Here is a 27,678-nt window from a genome sequence, read left to right on the forward strand (position 1 = left end):
CCAGGAAAGGACGTCTCAGCTCGGTGGTTCCCCTACAATCCAAACCCTCACAGTCACAGCCAGAGGTGTGGCCCATAGCATCTCTTGTCTAGGTTCCCAATTCAGGTTCTCCATCACAAGAAAAACTGCAAGCTGGGTGGAGAACTACAGAAGAACCAGGAGAAGGCCTTTATAAAAGCCATTGAAAGCCTTATTTCCACTATCCAATTCTGTTAACAAAAAGAGGAGAAATGTTCAAATTCCAAGGCACTTAGTTACTAATCTGATTCTGGTCTACATGTGGATATTCAATAAATACTTGTTAAATTAAATTGAGTCAAGGTTTTATTTATTCAACCTACTTAAAGCTTATGTAAACCCCTTGGAGATTTGTGTCAAGCTGTTAAGTTGGAAAATATATGAAAAGTAGTATTTTCAACAGGCCAGCTTTCCTCTTAATGAGCTTTATGAGCTTAGTGTAAACCAGGGAGGAGGAGGAGGGGGTACCAGGCAAGGGGATGGGAAGGAGGGAGGAGAAAAGCCAAGCCTGCTTCTGTCTTTGTCTACATTTGCCTTCCTGGGCTCTACTTATTAACCAGCTACTGCCCTCTAGCGGTCACTATATAAATTCTCACATGAATCCCACTTTTGTCTTTAAAAACCCTGATGACACCAGGAAGGGACCAAAATCCCTTGCTCTGCAAGTAAGTAAATTAAAGTCCAGAGAGGTGAGGTGTCAAAGTGACCCAGGCAGCCTCCTGGATTCCCAGTTACCCCAGTTTCACTTCAGACGCTGTCATAACTAATCAATACAAATTACAGCATATTAATCAAAGGTCCGTATAGTCAAAGCTATAATTTTTCTGGTAATCATGTATGGATGTGAGACCTGGAGCATAAAGAAGAGTCGAAGAATTCATGTTTTCAGACTGTGGTACTGGAGGGAACTCTTGAGAGTCCCTTGGACTGCAAGAAGATCAAACCAGTCGATACTAAAGGAAATCAACCCTGAATATTCATTGGAAGGACTATTGCTGAAGCTGAGGCTCCTCCAATACTTCAGCCACCTGAAGTGAAGAGCTGACTCGTTGGAAAAGACCCTGATGCTGGGAAAGATAGATCAAAGGCAAAATGAGAAGGGGAAGATGAGATGGTTAGATAGCATCACTGACTCCATGGATGTGACTTTGAGCAAACTCCAGGAGATAGTGGAGGACAGAGAAGCCCGGTATGCTACAGTCCACGGGTTCACAAAAGAGTCCGGCATGACTTAGCAACTGAACAACAACAAAACCATTCAATAATGCAGGCAGACCTCAGAGATGCTGTGGGTTCGGTTCCAGATCACTGCAGTAAAGCGACTACAGCAAGAAAGTGAGTCACACAAATTTTTTTGTTTCCCAAAGCCTACAGAGTTACGTTTACACCATACTGAGTAGTAAGTGCAATAGTACTGTCTAAAAAAAAAAAGTATACACCTTACTTAATATTAAAATATTGCTAGAAAGAATGCTAACCATCATCTGAGCCTTCAGCAATTCATAGCAGTAATATCAAAGATCATTAACTACAGATCCTGAGAACTAATACAATAATTTTGAAAAAGCTTGAAATGTCATGAGAATTAACAAAAATGTGACACAGAGACAGGAACTGAACGAATGCTGTTGAAAAACAGTGCCAACAGACTTGCTTGAAGCAGGGTTGTCGTAAATCGTCAATTTGTAAAAAAATGCAGTGTACACACTGCAAAGTGTGATAAAGTGAAGAACAATAAAATGGGGTACGCCTGTCATTTTAAGTGTTATCTCTTATTTCCATTGTTATTCCAAATAAAGCCAAAATTGACTATTGGTCAAGTTTAGATAAGGAATTATAAATCATACTGTTACATTTTAAACTTACTTAAGTTTAGAAAATGCCTGTGTATTTTATTTCTTTGAAAAAAAAATAGCTAGAACAGACCCAAAGTAGATTTGGCCATGTATCAGAACTCACTTATCATTGTCTCCATGCAGGCTAATATTCTGCTAGAATTCTCCCTAAGGACTCCCTTTTGCTCACTGATGGGAAAAGGGGGGGGTGTCATTTTAACTTAGAACACATATTTTCATCATTTAATCATTTTGCTGGTGGGAATAAATTTAAAGTTATCCAACTGGATGTGTCATTTACAGGAACATTACTGAGTACCAAAAGATTTATTCAAATATTTAATTGGAAGGAACTACATCTGGAATAAGTTTTATTGGAATTCTTATAAAAAGGAAAGTAAATCCATTAGAATTAATATCATAAACAGTCAACTTTATCTGGAACCAGAAACATTAGTGAAATGGAGCCTAGGAATCCTAACCCTTCTTCTCTGTAAAAAAGCCAGTCGCTTTCCAATTTATGTGGCAATTATTCTTTATTGCTTTAGGTAGAGCTTTGTTTTCATCTAATGGTTTAGAGACAGATCACTCAGGCCACCCCATTTGTTTCTTTGCCCCCTTTCTCTTTAAAGAACAAGCAAAAAGAACGCAGTAAGAGGCATCTGCCTGTCTTCAAAACACTTGAAAAATCCTGCGAAGATCAGAAAGTCAGCAGAAACTCGCTGCAGTGAGGCCAGTAGTAACTACACGAATTAAGAGACAGCTAGTGTTCTCCTTAGATGTCAACGTAGATGCCATTGATCAAATAATCAAGCCTCGAGTAACGTTTTCTGCGGAGGGATTCTAGGAGCATTCTGCCCAAGAGGGCCAGGCCTATGGCAAGAAAGAGGACCCCGAAGAGCACAGTCCCAATCAGGAGCCACTGCTCAACGGCAAAGCCTTGCTGGCTTCCTGGAGCATTGCTCAGGGAGGGGTCGCCTGGACTGGCCTTCCCATTCTCCTGGGAAGCTGTCTTATTTGTGGCAGGAGAATCCACATTTGACAAAGGAAATGTAACAGAGGCCCCGGCATCCTCCGCACTCCAAGTCAGATTGGCGATGTCTCGAAAGGGCACTGCGGCGAGTGGGCGTCGCGAGTCCGTGGATGCCCTAGAGAGGGAAGTCGAAGCCGCAGTTGTGGTCGTGCTAGTGATCGTGGCTAGGGTTGGGGTGGAGGTGGCTCTCTGAGGCTGCCAAGTCAGAGATGGCATCACTGCCGTGTTGGTGGCAGGGAGGGATGCGGAGAGAGACTTCGGAGTGGCCAGGATGGTGTGCAGAGAAGACACCGCCATCGTAGAGGGGAACGCCATCACATTTTCAGGCAGCAGATTAGCTATTGCTGGTCCTGAGGAAGACTGTGACGTCTGAGAGTGGCCTTCTTCTTTATAATCAGATGACGGTGGGCTCTCCGGATCAATCTTGAGTAGTTTCTCCAAGTGATCCGAGGATCCAGACGTCTGAGAAAATGAATCTCTCCATAAGACCGTGGGCTCTGAGTCATGGGCTGGAGGCTGGCGAGTGGGAGTGATGGCATGGGAAGATCCGCCAGGGAAGATGGAGTTTTCCTGAGCTACCCCTGGGCTTGGCAAATCAGTTCTGGCCAAAGATGGGAAACCTGAAAATGGAAAGAAAATAATAGGAAGACTTCGACATTTTCATATGAAAGGAGGACAGAAGAGACAAATGTTATCAGCTTATTCAATAAGACCTCAGACTGTTGCTACCTGATATTTCATGGTATGTGCATGGGAGCTAAGTCACTTCAGTCGTACCCGACTCTTTTTGACCCTATGGATTGTAGCCCATCAGGCTCCTCTGTCCATGGGATTCTCCAGGCAAGAATACTGGGGTGAATTGCCATGCCCTCTTCCAGGTGATCTTTCAGATCCAGGGATCAAACCTGAGGCTCCTGCATTGCAGGTGGATTCTTTACCAACGAGCCGTCAGGGAAGCCCAATATTTCATGGTGCAAGGACCTGGCCTCTCCTGCAGAAGCTCTGGTTTATTTCTAGAGTGATGGCACACAGGTTTATTTCTAAAGTGATGGCACCTTCCTTCTAGAGGAAGGAGGAGGTAGGAGGGGCCAGCAAAGATGCTAAGAGGAGTTCAGTGGTGGCAGCAAGGGCTTCCCAGGCGGCACAGTGGTAAAGAATCTGCCTGCAATTCAGGAGACAGGGGTTCAATCTCTGGGTCGGGAAGATCCCCTGGAGGAGGAAATACCAACCCACTCCAGTATTCATGCTTGGATCTTAGTTCTCCGATCAGGAATGGAACCCATGCCCTTAAGTGTGGAGTCTTGATCACTGGACCACCAGGGAAGTCCCCTCCTTTTGACTCTTGAAGATTAAAATTCTATAGCCAGTATCTCAGGTTCTGAAGACCATGGACCAGTATTTGAAGTCATGCTGGCCACGTGGCTGACATAAAAAGCAGACAATCACAGTCCCAACTCCTGCACAGGAGGAACTAGCCTCAGATGCTCCTCCTGCTTGAGAAAGGTTAGAATTTTGCTCTTTGTCACACATGCTGTTTATGACAACTCGAACTGAAAAGGCCAGTTAAAGCAATCTGGGGCAGGGAAAGGCCAGTTGAATTGCACCATATCATTCTGTACTGAGGACTTCCCAGGTGGCACCAGTGATAAAGAACTCGCCTGCCATTGGAGGAGACATAAGAGACTTGGGTTCCTGGGTTGGGAAGATCCCCTGGAGGAAGGCATGGCAACCCACTCCAGTATTCTTGCCTAGAGAATTCCATGGATAGAGAAGCCTGGCGGGCTACATTCCATAGGGTTGCAAAGACGTGCACACAACAGGGGCAACTTAGCATGTGCTCACTCTGCTACTGGGCTAATCGTTACACTTCAGTAAGAACTGCAGAAACACAAGGAAGGAAGCAAAGGAACTTTCTAGAATTCACTGGTTCATTCTCCTCTGTTCTCTTTTCCCTCTTCTATTTCAACTCCCCTCAATGCTGCTGCTTCTGCTGCTAAGTCGCTTCAGTCGTATTTGACTCTGTGCGACCCCATGGACAGCAGCCCACCAGGCTCCCCTGTCCCTGGGATTCTCCAGGCAAGAACACTGGAGTGGGTTGCCATTTCCTTCTTCAGTGCATGAAAGTGAAAAGCGAAAGTGAAGTCGCTCAGTTGTGTCCAACTCCCAGCGACCCCATGGACTGCAGCCTACCAGGCTCCTCCGTCCATGGGATTTTCCAGGCAAGAGTACTAGAGTGGGGTGCCATTGCCTTCTCCACTCCCCTCAATACCAATTCTAAACCAGCCCTCACTCTCCTCTCTCCTAACAAATAGATCCAGAGGCACATTCACACGTGTGACATCTTTGACTACTCTCTAAACGTCACACCACTTGAGGTCCTTTAGAACCGTCACTTATTAATCCATCTAGGACAGGGATCAGCAAATTATTGCCTGAGAGCCAGATCTAGCCTGCCATCTCTCTCGCTAATATTTTTTTTATGGATTTGCCTGTGCTGGGTCTTTAGTTGCAGCACTTGAACTCTTAGCTACAGCATGTTGGATCTAGTTCCCTGACAGTGATCAAACCCAGGCCCCCTGTTTTGGGATTGCAGAGTCTTAGCCACTGGACCACCAGAGAAGTCCCTGCCACCTCTCTTTATAAGGCTTGCAAGCTAAGAATGGCTTCTACATTCTGAAATGATTGAAAGAAAAAAAAGGATATTTTGTAACACATGAAAATTATATGAAATTTACATTTCAGTTTCCATAAATAATGTTTTATTGGCACACAAGCATGCTCATTTGTTTACATATTGTCTGTGGCTGTCTCTACTGCAAAGACAGAGGTGAGGATGTCTGACAGATTGCATATAGCCCACTAAGCCTAAAAGACTTGCCTGAAAAGCCTAAAACACTTATTATTTGGCCCCTGACAGAAAAAAGTTTGTGGGCACCTTCTCTAGGACCCTTTCAAATAGAATGCTGACACCTGAAATTCTTCCAACAGAGCTGAAGAAAAGAGCTTCTGCTGCAGGTGATATGACATTGGCAGGCACAGTGTCACCGTGAGATAAACAGCATCTGTATTTTTAGGCTGTGTCAGATATTTTTAAAAAGAGCAGGACTCATCACATTTCATTTTAAAATATATAAAAAAAGACTAAGTAAATGCTCTGTGATGTATGTGAACTCAGAAGTTAAGCCCATTGACAAGAATGACCAAAACAGCTGTTTCCTTTCTCAAGAATGCAAGGTTATAAATAAAACAAAGCGAGGGCTAGTCCCATTTCTTGATAAGATTCATCTATTGGCTAAGAGCCTAGAACTACGCTGGGATCCTCCACACCTGCTCCATTTACCTCACCCTCTGCTGTTTGCCATTGGGGTGTGGTATTTTCCCTCAGTCACATAGACATGAGCTACAGAAGGCACTGGGAAACAGCCCTGTGTACTCAGCCCCTCTTTTGAGTTTCATATGCAAGCGACTTCACTAGATAAAACAATTTAAGTATTGACTATTAACTTGGAGACCAGCTGAGCCAACAGACTCTCAATTTATTCTATTTCTGAATTCCCCTATTCTAGTCTATTCTAGTCCTTGGTGGCATGACAGACCACCAAGCTGCAAAAACAAACTGAAATTAAATAATGTCCAGCTGCAATGGTTTTACAGAATGAACAGAGCGCACTATCATCTTTCGAACTTTTGGTCTGTAAATATTAGTCAATCCCAGGAAACTGAGTTCATCTCTAAACAAACCGCCAAAAATATCTACTGGATTTCACTCTAACCGGGAGGCAGACAATTCATTTTTATGGGGTAATCTCAATCCAGCAACATGGGCAGATTCAGAAATAGTAATACAAACACAATGTGTAAATATCTGTGAATACAGACAGGACACCAAGTCTGGGGTAGGTGAGTTTGCCCCTAGGTATCAACCTGCTCTGGGCTGGTGGTGCCCCCTGGTGGCTGCCACAGGAACTGTTGGATTCTAATTTCACTTCATTACCTTCACACTGCTGGCTCTTACTCCTTGGAAGAAAAGTTATGACCAACCTAGACAGCATATTGAAAAGCAGAGACATTACTTTGCAAACAAAGGTCCGTCTAGTCAAGGCTATGGTTTTTCCTGTGGTCATGTATGGATATGAGAGTTGGACTGTGAAGAAAGCTGAGCACCGAAGAATTAATGCTTTTGAACTGTGGTGTTGGAGAAGATTCTTGAGAGTTCCTTGGACTGCAAGGAGATCCAACCAGTCCATTCTGAAGGAGATCAGCCCTGGGATCTCTTTGGAAGGAATGATGCTAAAGCTGAAACTCCAGTACTTTGGCCACCTCATGCGAAGAGTTGACTCATTGGAAAAAACTCTGACGCTGGGAGGGATTGGGGGCAGGAGGAGAAGGGGATGACAGGGGATGAGATGGCTGGATGGCATCACCAACTCGATGGACGTGAGTGTGAGTGAACTCTGGGAGTTGGTGATGGACAGGGAGGCCTGGCGTGCTGCGATTCATGGGGTCTCAAAGAGTCGGACATGACTGAGCGACTGAACTGAATTGAACTGAACTGGTGGCTCAGGCGGTTAAGGGTTTGCCTACGATGTGGGAGACTGTGGGAGACCTGGGTCACACGAAGATCCCCTGGGGAAGGAAATGGCAACCCACTCCAGTACTCTTGCCTGGAAAATCCCATGGACACAGTCTGTAGGGTTGCAAAGAGTCTGACACGACTGAGCGACTTCACTTTCACCTTCAAAGTGAACTCACTCCAGTATGGCTTGAAAAATCCCATGGACAGAGGGGCCTGGCAGGCTACAGTCCATGGTGTCCCAAGAGTTGGACATGACTTAACGACTAAACCACCACCACCACCTTCACACTGGCCCTTAAAAAAATGGTTTCTGCAAGAGCCAAGCTTTCCCTCCCACTTCCAGTGAAGAAAATCTTTACCACTGCTCTCTGTCTCTAACATAGGTATTATCAAAGCAACAACATGACAGAGGTATTATGAAAGTTATAAAATAAATTCGACTATCATGTCCATCATGATGCCCCAGCAACTATTAATATTTATGTATACCTTAAAACTAAAACTTTTTTTCATGTAACTTAAGAACAATTGGGTGTTTTTCACCTGAAATTTAGGTGACCTTTTACTTCTACATCTCAAACTTATTTTTTAATATCTGCATCATATTCCCTCGGGTGGATACATCATGTTTTACACCCTACCATTTCCTAGCATTTGGACATCTGAGCTGTAGAAACTTTTAAACCAATTTCCTTTAACAGTCACTCCCAAAGTGCTGCTTTCACTTTTAAAACTAATTACACAATAAAGAGTTTCACACCAATGCCTTTTTCTTTGATATAGATTTTATGGATCAATGATCAATGCAAACAAATAGGGGAAAACAATAGAATGGGAAAGACTAGCGATCTCTTCAAGAAAATTAGAGATACCAAGGGAACATTTCATGCAAAGATGGGCACAATAAAGGACAGAAATCGTATGGACCTAACAGAATCAGAAGATATTAAGAAGAGGTGGCAAGAATACACAGAAGAACTGTACAAAAAAGATCTTCACGACTACGACAATCACGATGGTGTGATCACTCACCTAGAGCCAGACATTCTGGAATGTGAAGTCAAGTGGGCCTTAGGAAGCATCACTACAAACAAAGCTAGTGGAGGTGATGGAATTCCAGTTGAGCTATTTCAGATCCTAAAAGATGCTGTGAAAGTGCTGCACTCAATATGCCAGCAAATTTGGAAAACTCAACAATGGCCACAGGACTGGAAAAGGTCAGTTTTCATTCCAATCCCAAAGAAAGGCAATGCCAAAGAATGTTCAAACTACCGCACAATTGCACTCATCTCACACACTAGCAAAGTAATGCTGAAAACTCTCCAAGCCAGGCTTCAACAGTACGTGAACTGTGAACTTCCAGATGTTCAAGCTGGTTTTAGAAAAGGCAGAGGGTAGAGGAACCAGAGATCAAACTGCCAACATCCATTGGATTATTGAAAAAGCAAGAGAGTTCCAGAAAAACATCTACTTCTGCTTTATTGACTATGCCAAAGCCTTTGATTGTGTGGATCACCACAAACTGTGGAAAAATCTGAAAGAGATTGGAATATCAGACCACCTTACCTGCCTCCTGAGAAATCTGTATGCAGGTCAAGAAGCAACAGACATGGAATATGGACATGGAACAACAGCCTGATTCTAAATCGGGAAAGGAGTACGTCAAGGCTGTATATTGTCACCCTGCTTATTTAACTTACATGCAGAGTACATCATGAGAAATGCTGGACTGGATGAAGCACAAGCTGGAATCAAGATTGCTGGGAGAAATATCAATAACCTCAGATATGCAGATGACACCACCCTTATGGCAGAAAGCAAAGAAAAACTAAACAGCCTTCTGATGAAAGTGAAAGAGGAGAGTGAAAAAGTTGGCTTAAAACTCAACATTCAGAAAACTAAGATAATGGCATCTGGTTCCATCACTTCATGTTAAATAGATGGGGAAACAATGGAAACAGTGACAGACTTTATGTTCTGGGACTCCAAAATCACTGCAGATGGTGACTGCAGCCATGAAATTAAAAGATGCTTACTCCTTGGAAGAAAAGCTATGATCAACCTAGACAGGATATTAAAAAGCAGAGACATTAGTTTGTGAACAAAGGTCCATCTAGTCAAAGCTATGGTTTTTCCAGTAGTCATGAACATATGTGAGAGTTGGACCATAAAGAAAGCTGAGTGCCAAAGAATTGATGTTTTTGCACTGTGGTGTTGGAGAAGACTTTTGAGAGTCCCTTGGACTGCAAGAAGATACAACCAGTCCATCCTAAAGGAAATCCATCCTGAATATTCATTGGAAGGACTGATGCTGAAATTGAAACTCCAATACTTTGGCCACTTGATGTGAAGAACTGACTCAGTGGAAAAGACCCTGATGCTGGGAAAGATTGAAGGTGGGAGGAGAAGGGAACAACAGACGATTAGATGGTTGGATGGCATCACTGACTTGATGGACATGAGTTTGCGCAAGCTCCGGGAGTTGGTGATGGACAGGGAGGCCTGGCATGCTGCAGTCCATGGGGTTGCAAAGAGTCGGACCCGACTGAGAAACTGAACTGAACTGAACTAAACTGATAGATATTATGGAAGTATAGAATTATTGGATTGCATTATAATTTCCAGAATATTTCATCATTTCTTTAATATTCTGCTTTAATCATGAAATAGATGAGAGAAAAGACACCCAGTGACAGCGGAAGAAAGGACACAATTAGGAAGAGGCAGTGAGAAGGGATCAGAGAGATGGATGTGATGGCCCAGCTTCCAACTGATGGGAGCTCTTGAAAGAGAAAAACCAACAATCCAATTAGTGTCTTGAGCCCTGCCACCTTTGGAAACTCAGAGCACGGTGTTCAGGTCCTGCTAAATACCATCCCTGGGTGTTCAACAGGCTCTGCAGTGTTCCAGGTGATGAAAAAAGAGGACCAGCTATATCCACACATTACTGCTGGTCCTGGTGTTTTCATTCAGGATTATACATAGACACGAAGAAGCCTAACAGTTAGGGGCAGCTGCCCTGGCCAGTGTGAAGCCCAGAAAGTGCAGGAGGCGACAAGACTCTTTCCATGCAAGGTAAGATCCTGGATGTTCTGAGAAACCTAATTTTTTCTGTTATCCTTTTTCACAACTATTGTGAAATACACTTCATACAACACACTACTTAAACCCTTTTTAGGAGAACAGTTCCATGGCATTGAGTATATTCACATGGTTGTACAACCATCACCCTTATCCACCTCCAGAGCAAAACTGAAACTCTGTACCTTATCTGCCAATCTTTTAGGACTTGGGCTTCTATCACTATGTAGGAAGAACTTACACAGGCAGTCTGTGCTTTATGCTCCTATTCAAAGGAATGTTGGATATATCAAGCTTTCTTAGTTCATGAACAAACTCAGACACAGCCTCATCCAGGGAACAAAGCAGGGTCAGTGTCCGGGCACCCTGGGCAGCACCATGCCCCAGAAAATCTTCATTGCACTCTCCCTCCAACCCCCAAACCGCTTCTCTTCAAATCTTCCCTAGTTCAGCAGACAGCACTACTGTCCAGCTAGATGCTCAAGTCAAGAACTACAACTCAGGGCTTCCTTGGTGGTCCAGTGGTAAAGAATTCGCCTGCCACTGCAGGGGACATGGGTTCGATCCCTGGTCCAGAAAGATCCCACATGCCAAGGAGCAACTAAGCCCGTGCATCATAGCTACTGAGCCTGCGCTCTAGAGCTCGGGAGCCACAGCTACTGAGACCGTATGCCCTAGGGCCTGTGCTCCACAACACGAGAAGCCACTGTGATTAGAAACCCGTGCATTGCAGCCAGAGAGTGGTCCCCACTTTCTGCAATGAGAGAAAACCCACACGCAGCAACGAAGACCCAGCACAGCCAAAAATAAGTAAATTAAAAGAAAAGAAGAACTAGGATTCAGCTTCACTCTTCTCTTTTCCTCATTCCCCACATCCACGCCAACCAGTAAGCCCTGCCGACACTACCTCTGAAATGGCCCGTAGTTTACTTCCCTCCATCTCCTCCACTGCCTCCCTGGTCCCCAAGGCCATGGCCTTCCTCTATGATCTTCATCCCACCTCCAAGCCAGCCTTCCCACTTGCCCTCTTGCTGATTCATGCTTGTCCATTCCGAATAGAGCAGTCAGGGTGAGTTCTGAGAAATCACCTTTAAAACAGCACGTTATGGAAGGGGGATGAACTGGGAGATTGGGATTAACATATACACACTATTGATATTATATATACTATATAGATAACTAACGAGAACCTACTGCAGAGCACAGGGAACTCTACTCAAAGCTCTGTGGTGATCTAAATGGGAAGGAAATCCAAAAAAGAAGCGATACATGTATACCTATAGCTGATACAGCAGAAAGTAACACAACATTGTAAAGCGACTACGTTTTTGTTTAGTCGCTAAGCCACGTCCAGCTCTTTGCAACCCTATGGACTGTAGCCCACCAGACTCCTCTGTCCATGGAATTCTACAGGCAAGAACACTGGAGAGGATGGCCCTTTACTTCTCCAAGGGATCTTCTCAACTCAGGGACTGAACCTGTGTCTCTTGCATTGGCAGGCGATTCTTGACCACTGAGCCACCAGGGAAGCCAAAGGAACTACACGCCAATAAAAATTAATCAAAACAAAACAAAAACCCAGCATGTTACATACCTCCTGAAAAACTCCCAATGGCCTCTACCAAGTTTGATGGGCTCGCCCCACTTTCCTTCCTTCTTGCATATCACTCTTTGCATGCTTCACTATGAGTCAGCCACTGAGATTGCAGTGTTTGAACAAACACTCCCAACCATTCTGCCTTAAGATACTGGATGAGGTTGTTTTCTCGGCCTGGAAGGTCTTCCCACTATTTTCTCACATCTGGCTCCTCAGTGTTCAGATCTCGGCTTAGGGGTTACAACTTCGCAGATGTGTCCCCTGATCACCTAATTGAGACGGTCCACTCAGTGATAATCTATTATGTTGTCTTAAATTAATTATTTGCTCTTGAGACTCTCTTTTTTTTTAATGGGAATTTTATGTTTTCAGTTTCTCTGCATTGAAAATATATTCTTATATAAAGGCCATGTTTCATTTTTTCATGATCACTGTTATTTTTTTAAATGGAGGATAACTGCTTTACAATGCTGTTAGCTTCTGCTGTACAACAGCTGTAAGTATCTATTGATATATATCCTTCTAGTTCAGCCTCCCTCCCACCCCACCCCAAGCCCACCCTTCTAGGTCATCACAGAGCACCAGGCTGAGCTCCTTGTGCTATACAGTCGCTTTCCACTAGCCATCTATTTCACTATTATTTTTTAATTTAAAATTTCTTCTTGAAGTATAGTTGATTTACTATGTTGTATGAATTTCTTCTGTACAGTAGAGTGATTAAATTTTGAATATAATACATTCTTTTTATATTCTTTTAGCATACATTTTTATATTCATTTATATATACATTTTATATTCTTTATATATTTTTATATAAAACGTGAGAAGGAAATGGCAACCCACTCCAGTATTCTTGCCTGGAGAATCCCATGGACGGAGAAGCCTGGTGGGCTACAGTCCGCAGCGTCGCAAAGAGTCGGACACGACTGAGCGACTTAACTTTCACGTTCATAATCTTTTATACATTTTTATATTCTTTTATAATACATTCTTTTTTATATTCTTTACCATTATGATTTTTCTTAGGATACTAAATATAGTTCTCTGTGCTATACAGCAGGACTTTGCTCTTAAAACGGTTAAAGTAGTGCACTGTATATAGGACCTTATGCTGTGTATCCATTCTATGTACAATAGCTTACATGTGCTAGCCCCAGACTCCTACTCCATCCCTCTTCCAGAGCCATACTTCCTAGCAACCACAAGTCTGCTCTCTATGTCCGTGGTGACTCTATTTTTTTATTATTTATTTATTAAGGTTATTGTCTCTCTCTCCTAAAACATTAGTGCCAGAAGTGAGAACCTTGTTTTTTCATGTTTAATATCATATCTTTGTATCCTTAGGGTATTAAAAATGCTTGGCACATAAGAGATGCTAAGTAAAATTTGTTGCTTCTTGAATAAATGAAAAAAAGATAATATTGTTTCTACCTAAGGGTATAAGGATAAAAACTTTCTAAAACTTAAAGGAAACTTGAAAGCAATGCATCCTGAGAAATTAACAAGCCAAAGTCTCACCAAGACAGATCCAAACGATTATATTATTTTTACTTGTTATTTTCTGTATTCTGAGCAAATACATAATTTTCAAGTATAGAGACTGTATCTCCAATGCCTTGCACAAAACTTACATATGGCAGATTCTCAAGAGCTTCTTAAATGCGCTTCTTTTCAGGTCTGGATAACAAAATCCAGTAAGTCTGATTTCAGCGAATGTCATAATAAAATAGCTGTACCTAATAACAAATGGAATTTTATATACTGTATTTACACAGGTCTTAACTCTTTCAAAATAGTCACCCTGGAGACCTGTATACTTATTCCAGTGTTGCTGGCATAGTTTACAGAGGTGTTTCAAAATGTTTTCAAGAAAGGTCTGTGTGTCTTTTATCTTATGAACAGAAACAGAAACAAAACAAAATACTATCATTCATAAGTCTTTCACTGGGGCAAAGAAAAGATGTTTGGTTGAATCAACTGAAATTTAAATCATGAGATTTTTCTGATGTGCCTCTGTATTTGTGATCCCCTTTGGTAGTTTTTTTTCAACTCCTTGGTAGAAAACCTAAGTGAACCATATCCTTAAATAATTCCAATCACAAAAGACAAAGAACAAGGTTCTTATTACCTCGAATTATCCTGTAACTCATAAGTCCCTTTGCTGGTTTCAGGGGACAGGCTTCCTCACTGGGACAGAAGAACAGGTAGCAGTTGGGTAGTTTAAATTTTTTTTGAGTGTCGAAGATCATCAGGTTACATGCTTTGTCCCCTGTAAGGAAAGGTTTCACAAGTAACTATTTTGATACAGGATTTTCCAAAGAGTATGGAGAGCAGGAAAACTTCATTTATTCTGGTAGCCAACACAAAACCCTTTTTGTTTGCTGCCTGCTGGCTGCTGAGTCATTTCCTTTTCCTTAGTTTAGTCACGGAAAGCAATTTTTAAAGACCTTGGGTTTAAAACTCTGAATGAAGGTAACTTTGGCAAAGCATATTAAATTTTTTTTTTAATTAAAAAATTTTTTGTGGCTGCGCAGCATATGAGATCTTAGTTTCCCAACCAGAGATCGAATCCCTGCCTCCTACATTTGAAGCTCAGTCAATCACTTGGCTACCAGAGAAGTCCTGGCAAACTACATTTTTTTTTAATTATGAAAGTACAGTAACACATTAACAGGAGACTTGGAAAATACAGAACACAGTTACATATAGTTCTACTATATACAATTATGTTTTTAAATAGATAAAGATTTTTAGTTGGAGTTTCAATATCAGGCTCTCAAAAATTAATAGAAGAGACAGACAGAACAGTAGAAGGATACAGTAGACTTGAAAAAAAAACCCAATTCAACCTAATAAAGATTTATACAGTTTTCACACAATAGCAGGATACAAAGTCCTATTCAAGTTTCCATAGACTATAAACCAGGAGACACTGGAACATATCCAGGGACATAAAACAAGGTGCAAAAACTTCATGGTCTAAACGTGTTGAAATCATATAGAATCTGTTCTCTTGTCACTGTGGAATGATGTTAGAAATCAATATCAAAAGATATTTGAAAATAAGACACATTTTCAAGTGTAATGTGATATTTACCAATTGAGATCATCACCATAGTAAAAGATGCTGGCAAAACCCATTTTTAAAAGTACATTTAATTCTTTAGAAAGAAGCCGTCCATTTGCCAAAATATTTATCAAAATATACATAGAAATACTGACTCTACAATTCAGTACTGAGTTGGACTTCAGGGAATGGATATAATCCTAATGATTTCACAAGTCTCTTGCATCCTGAAGGCATCTTAGATGCCTATGAAGCCATCAGTTCTGGTTTTCTTGAGGCGGGTAGAAACAGTAAATTTAGCCTTATATATATAATGCCTCCTTCCAATGAATGAAGCTGCAAAGCTTTACTTTTATCAGTACCATTCTTCTTTTGGGTCTTCGAATTTCCGCTCTTTGTTATCATTTTTGTTTGTCTCCCAATCAGGCAGAGGTCAGAGATCACCCTTGATTCCCTCAATGGGAAATCAGACTGAGTTCGCTTCTACAGGGGTTTTTATCCTGTCGTCTCTCCACTACCCAGATAACAAGAAAGGCACTCCAGTTCCTCTGACTTTTCTTCGCCCCGCAGTGTGATAATCCTGCAGTACCATTTACGGTGTCACTTGGGTAAAGGAGAGGGTCCGTAGGGTCCACCTTGTGCACACACTTTGTGTCCTTTGAGTCTGTGGGCATTTTTCTAGAGTCTGTGGCTATGGGCAAATTATCAAAGTGTTTTTTTGAGCCCCAAACAGTTAAAAACCAATGCTTGGTAAAAGAAGGAAAAGTTGGAGATCCATTAACTGAGACCCACAGTTACCTCTGCTTAGGCCATGGCAACCTACTCCAGTATCCTTGCCTGGAGAAACCCATGGACTGAGGAGCTCGGGGGGCTACAGCCCATGAGGTCACAAAGAGTTGGATATGACTGAGCAACTGAGCATGCACGCATGCGCAGTAAAGCAGCAACAGCGTTTTTGCTTGTAGAGCAAAGCCGTAAACTCTAATTTCTTACTGAACACCCCTCAAGGAACTGAAGAGAAAGGCCAGGTGTCCAGTGTGGCCAAAAAACGCCCACGTGGCATTCAGTCCTATTTGCAAGCTCTGTTTCTATTTCACATAAATGTTGGTGTCAACATTTAGAGAAAAACTAGAAGTTTAAATGAGAGCTCTATCCATTACTTCTCCATAAAGAGTGTCCAAAAGCATGCTTGTCAATTTGAGATCACTGAAGGATTTGTTTCCTCCTGACAGCAAATATAGGTGCCTTCCAGGTGGCGAAGTAGTAAAGAACCCACCTGCCAATGCAGGACACAAGAGATGCAGGTTTGATCCCGGGGTGGGGAAGATCCCCTGGAGGAGGAAATGGCAACTCACTCCAGTATTCTTGCCTGGGAAATCCCATGGACAGAGGAGCCTGGTGGGCTACAGTCCATGGGCTCGCAAAACAGTCGGGTACAACTGAGCAACTGAACAGGCATGCATGACAGCAAATATATGGTGTTCTTGCTACGTGAATTCTCTAGTTCTCTAACACCAATGGGGTGTCTTACAATTCAACTCGATTCTGATACTAATTGCCTGGAGTGTCAGACCCCACAGGTCTAAGGCTCAGTCCCCAAAGACTGTTCCCACTCAGACGCCAGTCACAAAGCACAGTCACAAGACGCCCCAGGTCACTCACACAAACGCCCAACTAGGCTACCACCTCCCATCCCAGGCTCAATAATTTGCTAGGACTACTCACAGAACTGAGGAAAATGCAGTACTTACTGTTACACTTTATCATAAAGGATACAAATGAACAGCCAGATGAAGAGGTACACAGGGTGAGGTCTGGGAGGGTCCCAAGTGCAGGAACCTCCATCCCTGGTGGGGCTGGGGTGCCTCTAGACACATGGCTGTGTTTACCAACTTGGAAGCTCCCCGAACTCACCATTTAGGGGTTTTCATGGCAGTTTTATTATGTAGGCAAAATGATTAAGTCATTGGCCATTGTGACTGAATTCAGTCTCCACCCCACTTCCCTTACCTGGAGGTGGGTGGGAAGACTGAAAGTTTCAAGTTTCTAAGCAAAGCTTGGTCTTTCTGGTGACTAGCAACCCTCCCAAAGCTATCTGTGCTGGGCTTAGTCGCTTCAGTCGTGTCCAACTCTTTGTGACCCCATGGACTCTAGCCTGCCAGGCTCCTCTGTCCATGGAATTCTCCAGGCAAGAATACTGGAGTGGGTTGCCATTCCCTTTTCCAGTGGACCTTCCCAACCCAGGGATCGAACTTGCATCTATTACGTCTCTGGTACGTGGGTTCTTTACCACTAGAACCACCTAGGAATCCCATCTATCTAGGACCCCACTAAGAGGCACCTCATTAGCATAAGCTCAGGTATGGTGGAATGGGGCTCATTATGAATAACAGAAGAAGCTCCTTTGCTCAGGGAATTGCTAGGGTTTTAGGAGCTCTATGCCAGGAATCAGGGACAAAGACTAGAAATAAATATGCAAAATTTGTGTCCTTCAATTTCATGTCCATATATATTTATAGTACCATACCACAATCATTATAGAATGAAAAGGAAATAAAGATCTAAGAGAAAGCATATGATTTTATTGGTTGATAAATCAAGTAAGGATCATGAGTCCAGTGTTCACTAGCTCTCCTAGGTTCTTTGACAATGGGCCTTTTCCATCTTATTAATGGTTTATCTCCAGCACGTAGCAAGCCATTAGATGCTCAATAAATTTAGGTGTTTTTTTTGTTTTTTTCATTTAGGGAATTAGGACAGGATCATAAGGAACTAAAAAATGATCATTGTTTTCACTTAGATATATATTTCTGTTTTCGGGTCATATGTTTGGACCCTGAAATGTTCAAGGACGTGGTTCAAGCCTGTGGGCCTCAGTTTTCTTTTGTGTATTGCAAATGGGTCACTCCAAGCCCCTTCCCGTGCCTCTTTGAGTCCTAGAAGCCGCAATGAGTGGCCTCCTGACTCACCTATGCCACCAGCTCCAGGAAAGGGAGGGGAAATGGAAATTTTGTGCTTCCACTTAAAATGCAAATGCTGATTTTCCTATGAGATGATTTAAAAATTTTACTTTTTGTCTCAATTCCCTTTCTGTTTAAATGTTCTTTCTTTTTAAAAAATTGTTCATTTATTATTTTTATTATTATTATTTTGGAATACAGTGTGACTTTAATTTTATTTAGTCATCGGCTGTGCTGTGTCTTTGCTGCTGCTCGCAGGTTTTCTCTAGTTGCGGCGAGTGGGAGCTACTCTCTAGCTAAGGTCTCACGGGTTTCTCATTGTGGTGGTTTCTCTTGTGGAGCACGGGCTCTAGAGCGTGTGGGCTTCAGTAGTTGCCGTGCCCAGGCTCAGTAATCGCAGCCTGTGGGCCCTAGTGCATGGGTTTCACTGCTCCAGGGCATGTGGCATCTTCCCAGACCAGGGATTGAACCCATGTCCCCTGCATTAGCAGGCTGATTCTCACTGGATCATGGGGAAAGTCCCTAAACGTTCTTTCTAAAGTCACACTGGGGTTTCCCCAGTGCCTTAGCAGTAGAGGATCTGCCAGTGCAGAATACATGGGTTGGATCCCTGGTCCAGGAAGATCCCACATACCATGAAGCAACTAAGTTCGTGTGCCACATCTATTGAGCCTGTGCTCTATGCTCTAGAGCCTGGACACCGCAACTACTAAGTCCACGTGCCCCAAGTACTGAGGCCTGTGGACCCTAGAGGCCAGGCTCAGCAGCAAGAGAAGACACCACAAAGAGAAGCCCATGCACCAAAACTAGCGAGTAGCCCCCACTCACCTAGAGAAAAGCCCAAGGAGCAGTGAAGACCCAGCACAGTCAATAAATAAACAAATAAAACTAAAGTCACACTGTATTTCCAATATTCCATGATGATAGCCAAGCATTTAAACAGGATTTTTGGTTTTACTATCTTAGATGCCTGTTAGACACCAGTGGTTTTCAACCTTTTTCTACCCAGACACCTAATAATACATATACACTCAGAGGTAACTTTGACTCAGTTTAGGGGAGAGGAGAGCACAACGTGAAACATTCCCAAGTGACTGTGCCACCCATTTTTCTACTCCACTGAGAATCCCTAGTACAAACCATTCAGCCTCATTGACCAGGTACTCACATCAAAAAAACACATGGAATAAAGAGTCATCAAGGCATTGTTACTTACCTGATATATTTTTTGTTGAGCAGCAAGAATTAATGCAGTCCTGAGGAGTTAATGTATGTATGGGCTCATTGCCTCTGATTCCCTTGGAAAGAGACAGCTGGATGTCAATGACCACATCTTCAAGGCTCTCAGTGAGGCAGTTCTGACTGGTGGACAGTCTCAGTGTCAGGAAACAAATCATTACAAAAGTGTAAGTCAAGCTCCATCCTCCCCAGAAGAACATGTTAAATTTCAGCTTAGTCTTAGTCTTCAAAGGTCGGATAAACTCTCCCTCCTGCTTGAGTCTGCTTCAAGAAGATAGTACAGATGATGGAATCCTCTAGGACAAAGATAGGAAATCATCAATGAGTTTTGTTTCTTTGAATGAACCTAGAGAAGCTACATTTCATTTCCTTCAAATCAATGTAAATGACTCACAATTCATAGAAGGCCAGAAATAAACAAGTATCTTTTTAATTCATTTCACTTTTAATAGATTTGAGACAACCTTTCATTAAAAACTTGGCAAAAAGCTAGTAAGCACACACACATATATTGGTTTGGCCAAAAAGTGCATTGAGGTTTTTCTATAGGATCGTACAGGAAAACCCTAATGAACTATCTGGCCAACCCAATACTATCCTATTAATTATTAAAATCTGACAAATGTCTAAGAGGAGTAAAATATCATAGTAGTCTGCCTTTCAGTTTTAGAATCCTTCCTCTTCCTGCCTCTCCTAACAAGAGGGGAAGAGACATAAAATCTGCAGTCATTGATGAAGCAGTAAATGATCACTGATCATTGGTTTGGACATATTTTCTCTCTCAGTAATAACAATTAATATTTTAAATCACCTACTGAGTGGAAGGCAATGTGCTAAAATTTACATATATTATCCTAGTTAATTCTTACACCAGCTCTGCAAAAAACCTATTGTTTTTCTCATTTTACAGATGAGGAAACTGAGGCTGCCTTTTTTTTATTGCTGTCTGTAAGTATCACACCAGAGGCAGGTTAATGCTAATAATCTAATTCTAGGAATTAGCCCATCAGCAGGATGATCTAGCTTCATCTAGCTTAGTTGAAGGAAAGTGTAAGGGCAAGAGTTCTTTTTGACATCCCTAAAAACACAAAAGTCCTAGTACGTATTAATCCCAACTCCATTGGTGAGCTGGTTCTTCCAGGAAGGAAAAACAAAAGTTAAACTGGCAATGCTATACCAGAAACTACCCTCATTTCCAGAATACAAATTGTTCACTAATGATAGCCTAGGTCAGAATTACCAATTAAGTTTTATTTTTAGGTCATGAAGTCTTTGGTAACCTTTCCGTCATGCACCCTTTATTACTCTGGTAATGCTTAGGTTCTCTTCTGACATGTTTTAAAATGTATAAAAGACATGTTTTTAAATGTATAAAATGAAATATATAGGATTACAAAGGAAGATAGTCCTATTGAAATGTAATCATTGAAGAGTTTTTTTTTTTTTTTTTAAGTGCCTTTACAAATCTGATGAAAGATACCAAGAATGACCTAAAGAAATTAAGAGATATTCCATGTTCATCAACAGCACTACTCAATATTGTTAGGATGTCAGTTCTTCCCAAGTTGGTCTACACATTCAATGCAATTTCAATCAAAATCCCAGTACATTATTTCATAGATCTTAACAAACCAATTTTTTAAACATTTATTTTATTTTTTTGCTGCACTGTGTGGCTTGTGAGATTTAGTTCCCCAACCAGGGATGGAATCCTAGCGCTTGGCTGTGAGAGCACAGAGTCCTAACTACTGGACCACCGGGGAATTCCCTCAACGAGCCAATCTTAAAGTTTACATGGAAATGCAGAAAGGCCCAGAACAGTCAAAACAACACTGAAGAAGAACAAAGCTGGAGGACTGACACTTCCTGACTTCAACACTTAACCATAAACCACCAGTAATCAAGGCAAGGTGCTATTGGCAAAAGAACAGACAAATAAATCAATGGGACAGAATAGTGAGCCCAGACATAGACCTGAACAAATACAGTCAACTGATCTTTGACAAAGGAGCACAGGGAATTCAACAGACAAAGGATTGTCTTCTCAAAAATGGTGCTGGACAATTGGACAAAAAAAAAAAAGATCTAGCCACTGACCTTACGCCTTTCACAAAAATTAACTCAAAATGGATCACAGACCTAATTGTAAAATGCAAAGCTATAAAACTCCATGTAACATAGAATAAAGTCTCCGTGACCTTAGACTGGATGATGAGTTTCTAGATACAACACCAAAAGCACAATCTGTGAAAGAAAAAATTGGTAGGTTGGATTTCATTAAAATTAAAAACTTCTGCTCTGTGCAAGACACTGTTAAGAGAATGAACAGCTAAGCCACAGGCTAGGAGAAAGTATTTTCAAAACACATATTTGATAAATAACTGGTAGCTAAAATACACAAAGAACTCTTAAAACTTAACAAAAAGAAAACAAACAACCCAATTAAGAGTGGGCAAAAATCTGGACACCTCCCCAAAGAAGCATGTAAAAAGGTGCTCAATCTCACTGTCATTGGTGAATTGCAAATTAAAAGAACAAGGTGCAGGCTTTCCTAGTGGCTCAGTGGTAAAGAATCCACCTGCCAGTGCGGGAGACAAGGGTCCAATCTCTGTTCTGGGAAGACTCCACATGTTGTGGAGCAAATAAGACCATGCACCACAGCTACTGAGCTTGTGTTCTAGACCCACGAGCCACAACTACTGAAGCCCATGCACTCTAGAGCCTGCGCTCCACAACAAGAGAAGCCCCCTCAATGCGAAGCCCGCACACCACATCTGGAGAGTAGCCCTCATTCGCAGTAACTAGAGAAAACCTCGCACAGCAATGAAGACCCAGCACAACCAAAATATATAAATAAATAAAATTACTTTAAAAAAATAATGAGATGTCATGACACATTTACAAGAATGGCTAAAATTTAAAAAAAACGTTAATACTAAATCCTGACAAAAACCCACATACAAATATTTATAATAGTTTTTTTATAATTGCCAAAAAAAACTAGAAATAGCCAAGATGTCCCTTACTAGGTCAAGGGATAAGCAAATTGTGGTATATCCCTACAGTTGAATATTATTCAGCAGGAAATGAGTTATCAAGCCACAAAAAGAGGAACCTTAATTGTATATCATTTGGTGAAAGAAGGAAATGGCAACCCACTCCAGTATTCTTGCCTGGAAAATTCCATGGATAGAGGAGCCTGGTGGGCTACAGTCCATGGGGTCACAAAGAGTCAGACAGGACTGAGTGACTAACAATTTCACTTTAAGTGAAAGAAACTAGTATCTGACTCCAACTCTATGACATTCTGCAAAAGGCAAAACAACATTGACAGTAAAAGATCAGTCGTCTGGAGCAAAGGGTGGAGTACAAAGGATTTTGAAAGCAGTGAAACTATTTTATATGACTCTGTAATGATGAAAACATATCATTACATTTGTCAAAACCTATAGAGCTGTAAAATACAAGAGTGTACCCTAATATAAACAGGTAGACTTTAGTTAGTAAAAAAATCAATAGTTTAAAAAAAATATTATATGGTAACAAAGCACAATACTTCCCTTGCTAACTGTTATGTCTAACTTCCCAAAGCAGCAAAGTGAAAATAACACTGTTTCTTTATGTAAGCACATCACGTACATTATGTCATTTAATCCTTACATGAATTCTAGAAGCTAAATCCCATTAGCTCCACTTTCAGTTAAAAAAAAATAACTGTGTGATAAATGACAAGTGGTACATCTAATCATTGCCATAATTTTTTGAATGACCCATTTTAAAATTAATTTTTAATGGAGTATAATTGTTTTACAATGTTGTTCTAGTTTCTGCTGTACAATGAAGTGAATCATTTATAAGTGTACATATATCCCCTCCCTCTTGAGCCTCCTTCCCACCCCACCCCTCTAGATGATCACAGAGCACTGAGCTGAGCTCCCTGTACTGTAAAGCAGCTTCCCACTGGCTATCTATTTTACACAGGGTAGTATATATATGTCAATCTATTCTCCCAATTCGTCTCACATTCCCTTTCCCCCACTGTGTCTACATGTCGGCTCTCTACACCTGCATCTCTATTCCTGCCTTGCAGACAGGCTCGTCTGTACCATCTTTTTAGATTCCATACATATGTATTAATTCACATACGGTATTTTTTTCTCTCTGACTCATTCTGTATGACAGACTCTACCCAGGTCCATCCACATCGACACAAATGACCCAATTTCGTTCCATTTTATCACTGCCATAATTTTGAAGTAGTGTCGAATGTAATGATTTTGAGACATATTCAGTAAGGAATGCAATACAGAAATAAGTACCACTTCTGCCAGAGGCAAATCAGAGCTACCTTACCACTAATCCCACTGCGGCTTTTGCCTACACGTCTCTTAATGGAAATACGACACTGCATTTAGAGGTTAGCAAAATAAACTTTTCCACACAAGTTCACAGATTTTCTGAATGCTGTCCATGGACTCCCCCCGACCCCAGGGTAAGAATCCTGGCACAAGTTACCTCGTATGCTACCACACTTCGCAAATCTTTTCTAGTCACTGGAAGGAAAAAAAAAAAAACCAACAGAAACAAAAATAACAAAAACCAGACCAACACTTGGCTTTGAATGGATTCTAAGAGTCTGTCCTGAAGCTGCGGCAATGAAACGAAGTGTGACGTGGGATGCAGGAGGAAAGCTGGGTTTCTAGGACCAGCATCTTTTCTGTGCCTGCAAGCAGGAATGAAGAGCTTATCTCATTAACGATACCCGACCATTACTAGGTAAATTAATTCTTCCAATCCATTTATTATTTAGGCCTTGAAGGTCCAAAGAGGAATAGATTTTAAAATGTGGCATACACATGCAATAGAATATTATTCAGCTACAAAAAGGAATGAAATTCTAATACATGCTCCCTCCTGAAAACATTATGCTAACTGAAATAAAATGGATACAAAAGGACAAATGTGGAATGTGGGTACTTATACTAAGTATCTGGCTTCCCAAGTGGCTCAGATGGTAAAGAATCCACCTGCAACACAGGAGACCCAGGTTCAATCACTGCGTTGGGAAGATCCCCTGGAGAAGGGAATGGCAACCCACTCCTGTGTTCCTGCCTGGAGAACCCCACGGACAGAGAGCCTGGTAGGCTATAATCCATGGGGTGGCAAAGAATCGTACATGATGGAGGGATTGGGGGCAGGAGGAGAAGGGGACGACAGAGGATGAGATGGCTGGATGGCATCACTGACTCGATGGACGTGAGTCTGAGTGAACTCCGGGAGTTGGTGATGGACAGGGAGGCCTGGAGTGCTGCGATTCATGGGGTCGCAAAGAGTCGGACACGACTGAGCAACTGAAATGAACTGAAGGGACTACTAACACTAACGCACTAAGTATCTAGAAAAGGCAAAGTGATAGAGATAAAAAAGTAGAATTGAAGTTACCAGAGGTTGGTGGAGAAGGGAGGGGGAGCTATTGTTTAACAGGTACAGAGTTTCTGTTTGGGGGTGTCCCAGATACACTGAAAATGGATAGTTGTGGTTCGGGCTTGGGTTGGAAAAGAATTTCCAGACATGAGACAGAATGAGAGGGAAATAAAGTTTATTAGATTGGGAGATGCTGTTAGAACACCGGGCCAGCTCAAGGCAGAACCCATGTTGAACAGGGGTCCTTAGTCCACTTTTATACCCAGCATACAAGGAGTGGGATAGGGGTCTTGTGGATAGGGGTCATTTGCTGATTGGATGAGTCATGTATACAGGGTAGAGGGGAGAGTAAGGCAAATACCTTCTCCCTATGGGGTAGGAGGGGAGCCAGGTTATACTGCTCAGGAGGACCTGAAATCCATTAATAGTTATCATGGGGGAGGGAAGGACGATAAGGGTCTGGTTTTTCTGTTCCTGCATTCCAAGACCTCCTTGGTTTTTTTCTGCTCTTTCGTCCTTGGGTCACCACAGTAGTGATGGCTACCCCAAAATGGGAATGTACTTAAAGCCACTAAACTCTACCTTTAAAAATGATCAAAATGATACATTTTGTTACCTGTGAGAGAGTGAGTTAAAGTCACTCAGTACTCTCCAACTCTTTGCCATCCCATGGACTTTAACCTGCCAGGCTCCTCTGTCCATGGGATTCTCCAGGCAAGAATACTGAAGTGGGTTGCCATGACCTCCTCCAGGGATCTTCCTGACCCAGGGATCCAACCCAGGTCTCCTGCATTGCTGGAGGTTCTTTACTGTCTGAGCTACCAGGGAAGCCCTTGTTATGTGTATTTTACCACAATAAAAAGATCAAAACAAGCATATAATTAAACAAAAATAAGGTTCAAAGTGAAGTTGAATTCTGTTGAAAACCAGTGGGAAAGGGATACAGGTGAGGAGAAGACGCACCTGAGCTTTCATACCTGCTGAGCAGAGTCATGGGATCTTACCAGCAATCACTCGGTCAAATATTGTAAATCATTTTTTCTCATGGCATAATCTAACTTAATTTATCAAAGTGTTTATAACTGCACCACACACACACCTTACAGAGTATTAAACAATTAGCAGGTTGGATGAATACAGGAGACAAGGCATACAAGAGAACAAGGGGAATTTGCCCTTTCCTTGAGGAAGTGTACGGGGCTCACGAAATGACTCTTCTGCCGCAGCAGCTGGCTTGCCCGGAGACCCCCTCGAGGATACAGGGGTCACCAGCATCCGCTCAGCCCCTCCCCGCTCCAGCCCGGTGGTCCGAGCTCTGGGAGGGGCGGGGGAGCCTCGCTCCGGGAAAGGTGGTCAGGTGGTGATGCAGTCCGCGGGGGCTGGGGGCGGGGGAACGATGGAGAAGAGCCTTTACCTGGCAACGGGAGGCCGAGGTCCTGCTGCCCTCCACCTTCAGGGCAGCCCCGCACGTTCCGGGAAGCAGCGGCAGGTCTGCGAGGGGCTCCGGGGCTCCGCAGCTCCCGCTTAGCCTCGGGTTTGTGGTTCCCGAGTTCCTGCTTCCGTTGCGGCGGCCGAAAGTTTGCCGGAGGGGGAAGGGCACGTTCCCGCCCTGCAACCCGGAGCTGCTTCCCAGCAACCTGGAAAGGTCCCCTGGGCACCACGGAAAGCCGGGAGCCCCTCCCACACCTCCCCACTCACCCATCGATGCCCGGGGTCAAGGCTGTGCGTGCAGCCAGGACGAGGGGGCTCAACCCTGGTGTATGTTTGAGGGTCTGCATCTTCGGATTCCCTGAGAACAGGGCAAATAACCCATGATGGAAGTCAAGCAGTACAAAATATACATCATCAAACGTACCTCCTTTGATTGCACTTGGCAGATTTTGCATTAAAAAAAAACAACAACTGAAGGTTTTTGGCAATCTTCCCTGGAGTGAGTCTATTGGTGCCATGTTTCCCACAGTATCTATCTCTGTGTCACCTTTTGGTGATTCTCCCAATAGTTAAAACTTTTTCATTATTATGTTTATTAGGATTGTGATTTGTCATCAGTGATCTTTGATGTTACTGCTATGACTTGCTAAATGTTATGATGATTGTTATTGTTTAGTCAATAAATCCTGTCTGACTCTTGCAACCCTGTGACTGTAGCCCACCAGGCTTCTCTGTCCATGGGATTCTCCAGGCAAGAGTGCTGGAGTGGACTGCTGTTTCCTTCTTCAGGGGATCTTCCTGACCCTGGGATGGAACCCACATCTCCTGCATTGGCAGATAGATTCTTTACCACTGAGTCACTAGGAAAGCCCAAAGGTTATGATGATAGCTAGCATATTTTTAGCAATATTTTAACATTAATGGATGTATATTTTTAGATGTAACACCATTACATACTTAATAGACTACAATACGGTGTAAGCATAATGTTTATGTTGCTGCTTCTGCTATTTGGTTGCTAAATCGTGTCAGGCTCTTTGCAATCCCACGAACTGTAGCCTGCCAGGCTCCTCTGTCCCTGGGATTCTCCAGGCAAGAATTCTGGAGTAGGTTGCCATTTCCTTCTCCAGGGGATCTTCTCCCCCGCCCCTGCAGGGATGAACTCTCATCACATGCATTGGCAGGCGGATTCTTTACCACTGAGCCACCTGGGCTTCCCCAAACATAACTTTAACAGGCACTGGGAAACCAAAAAAAAATTATGTGACTTTATTGAGATTATTTGCCTTGTTTTGGTGGTCTGATACTGAACTGTGCTGAATGCAGATACACCTGTTGAGTAAAAACCCTGCCTTTCACCCTGTGTCCCAATCTAGTTCTCCCCAGAGGCAACCTCTGATCAAACGTTCTTCACATT

General features: G+C 42.5%; 1 protein-coding gene across 1 annotated transcript; it reads right to left on the bottom strand.

Moving 5' to 3' along the window:
• Positions 1-962: 962 nt before the first annotated feature.
• Positions 963-26,424, bottom strand: MANSC1 (MANSC domain containing 1). Its single transcript, XM_005890035.3, has 4 exons — positions 26,245-26,424; positions 19,384-19,702; positions 14,269-14,409; positions 963-3,506 (listed from the first exon to the last, which is right to left on the bottom strand). The coding sequence occupies exons 2-4, from the start codon at positions 19,604-19,606 to the stop codon at positions 2,629-2,631; spliced, it is 1,242 nt and encodes a 413-aa protein (XP_005890097.2). The 5' UTR covers positions 19,607-19,702; positions 26,245-26,424; the 3' UTR covers positions 963-2,628.
• Between the last annotated feature and the right edge of the window lie 1,254 nt (positions 26,425-27,678).

Source organism: Bos mutus, chromosome 5, assembly GCF_027580195.1.
Source record: "Bos mutus isolate GX-2022 chromosome 5, NWIPB_WYAK_1.1, whole genome shotgun sequence".
NCBI lineage: Eukaryota > Metazoa > Chordata > Mammalia > Artiodactyla > Bovidae > Bos > Bos mutus.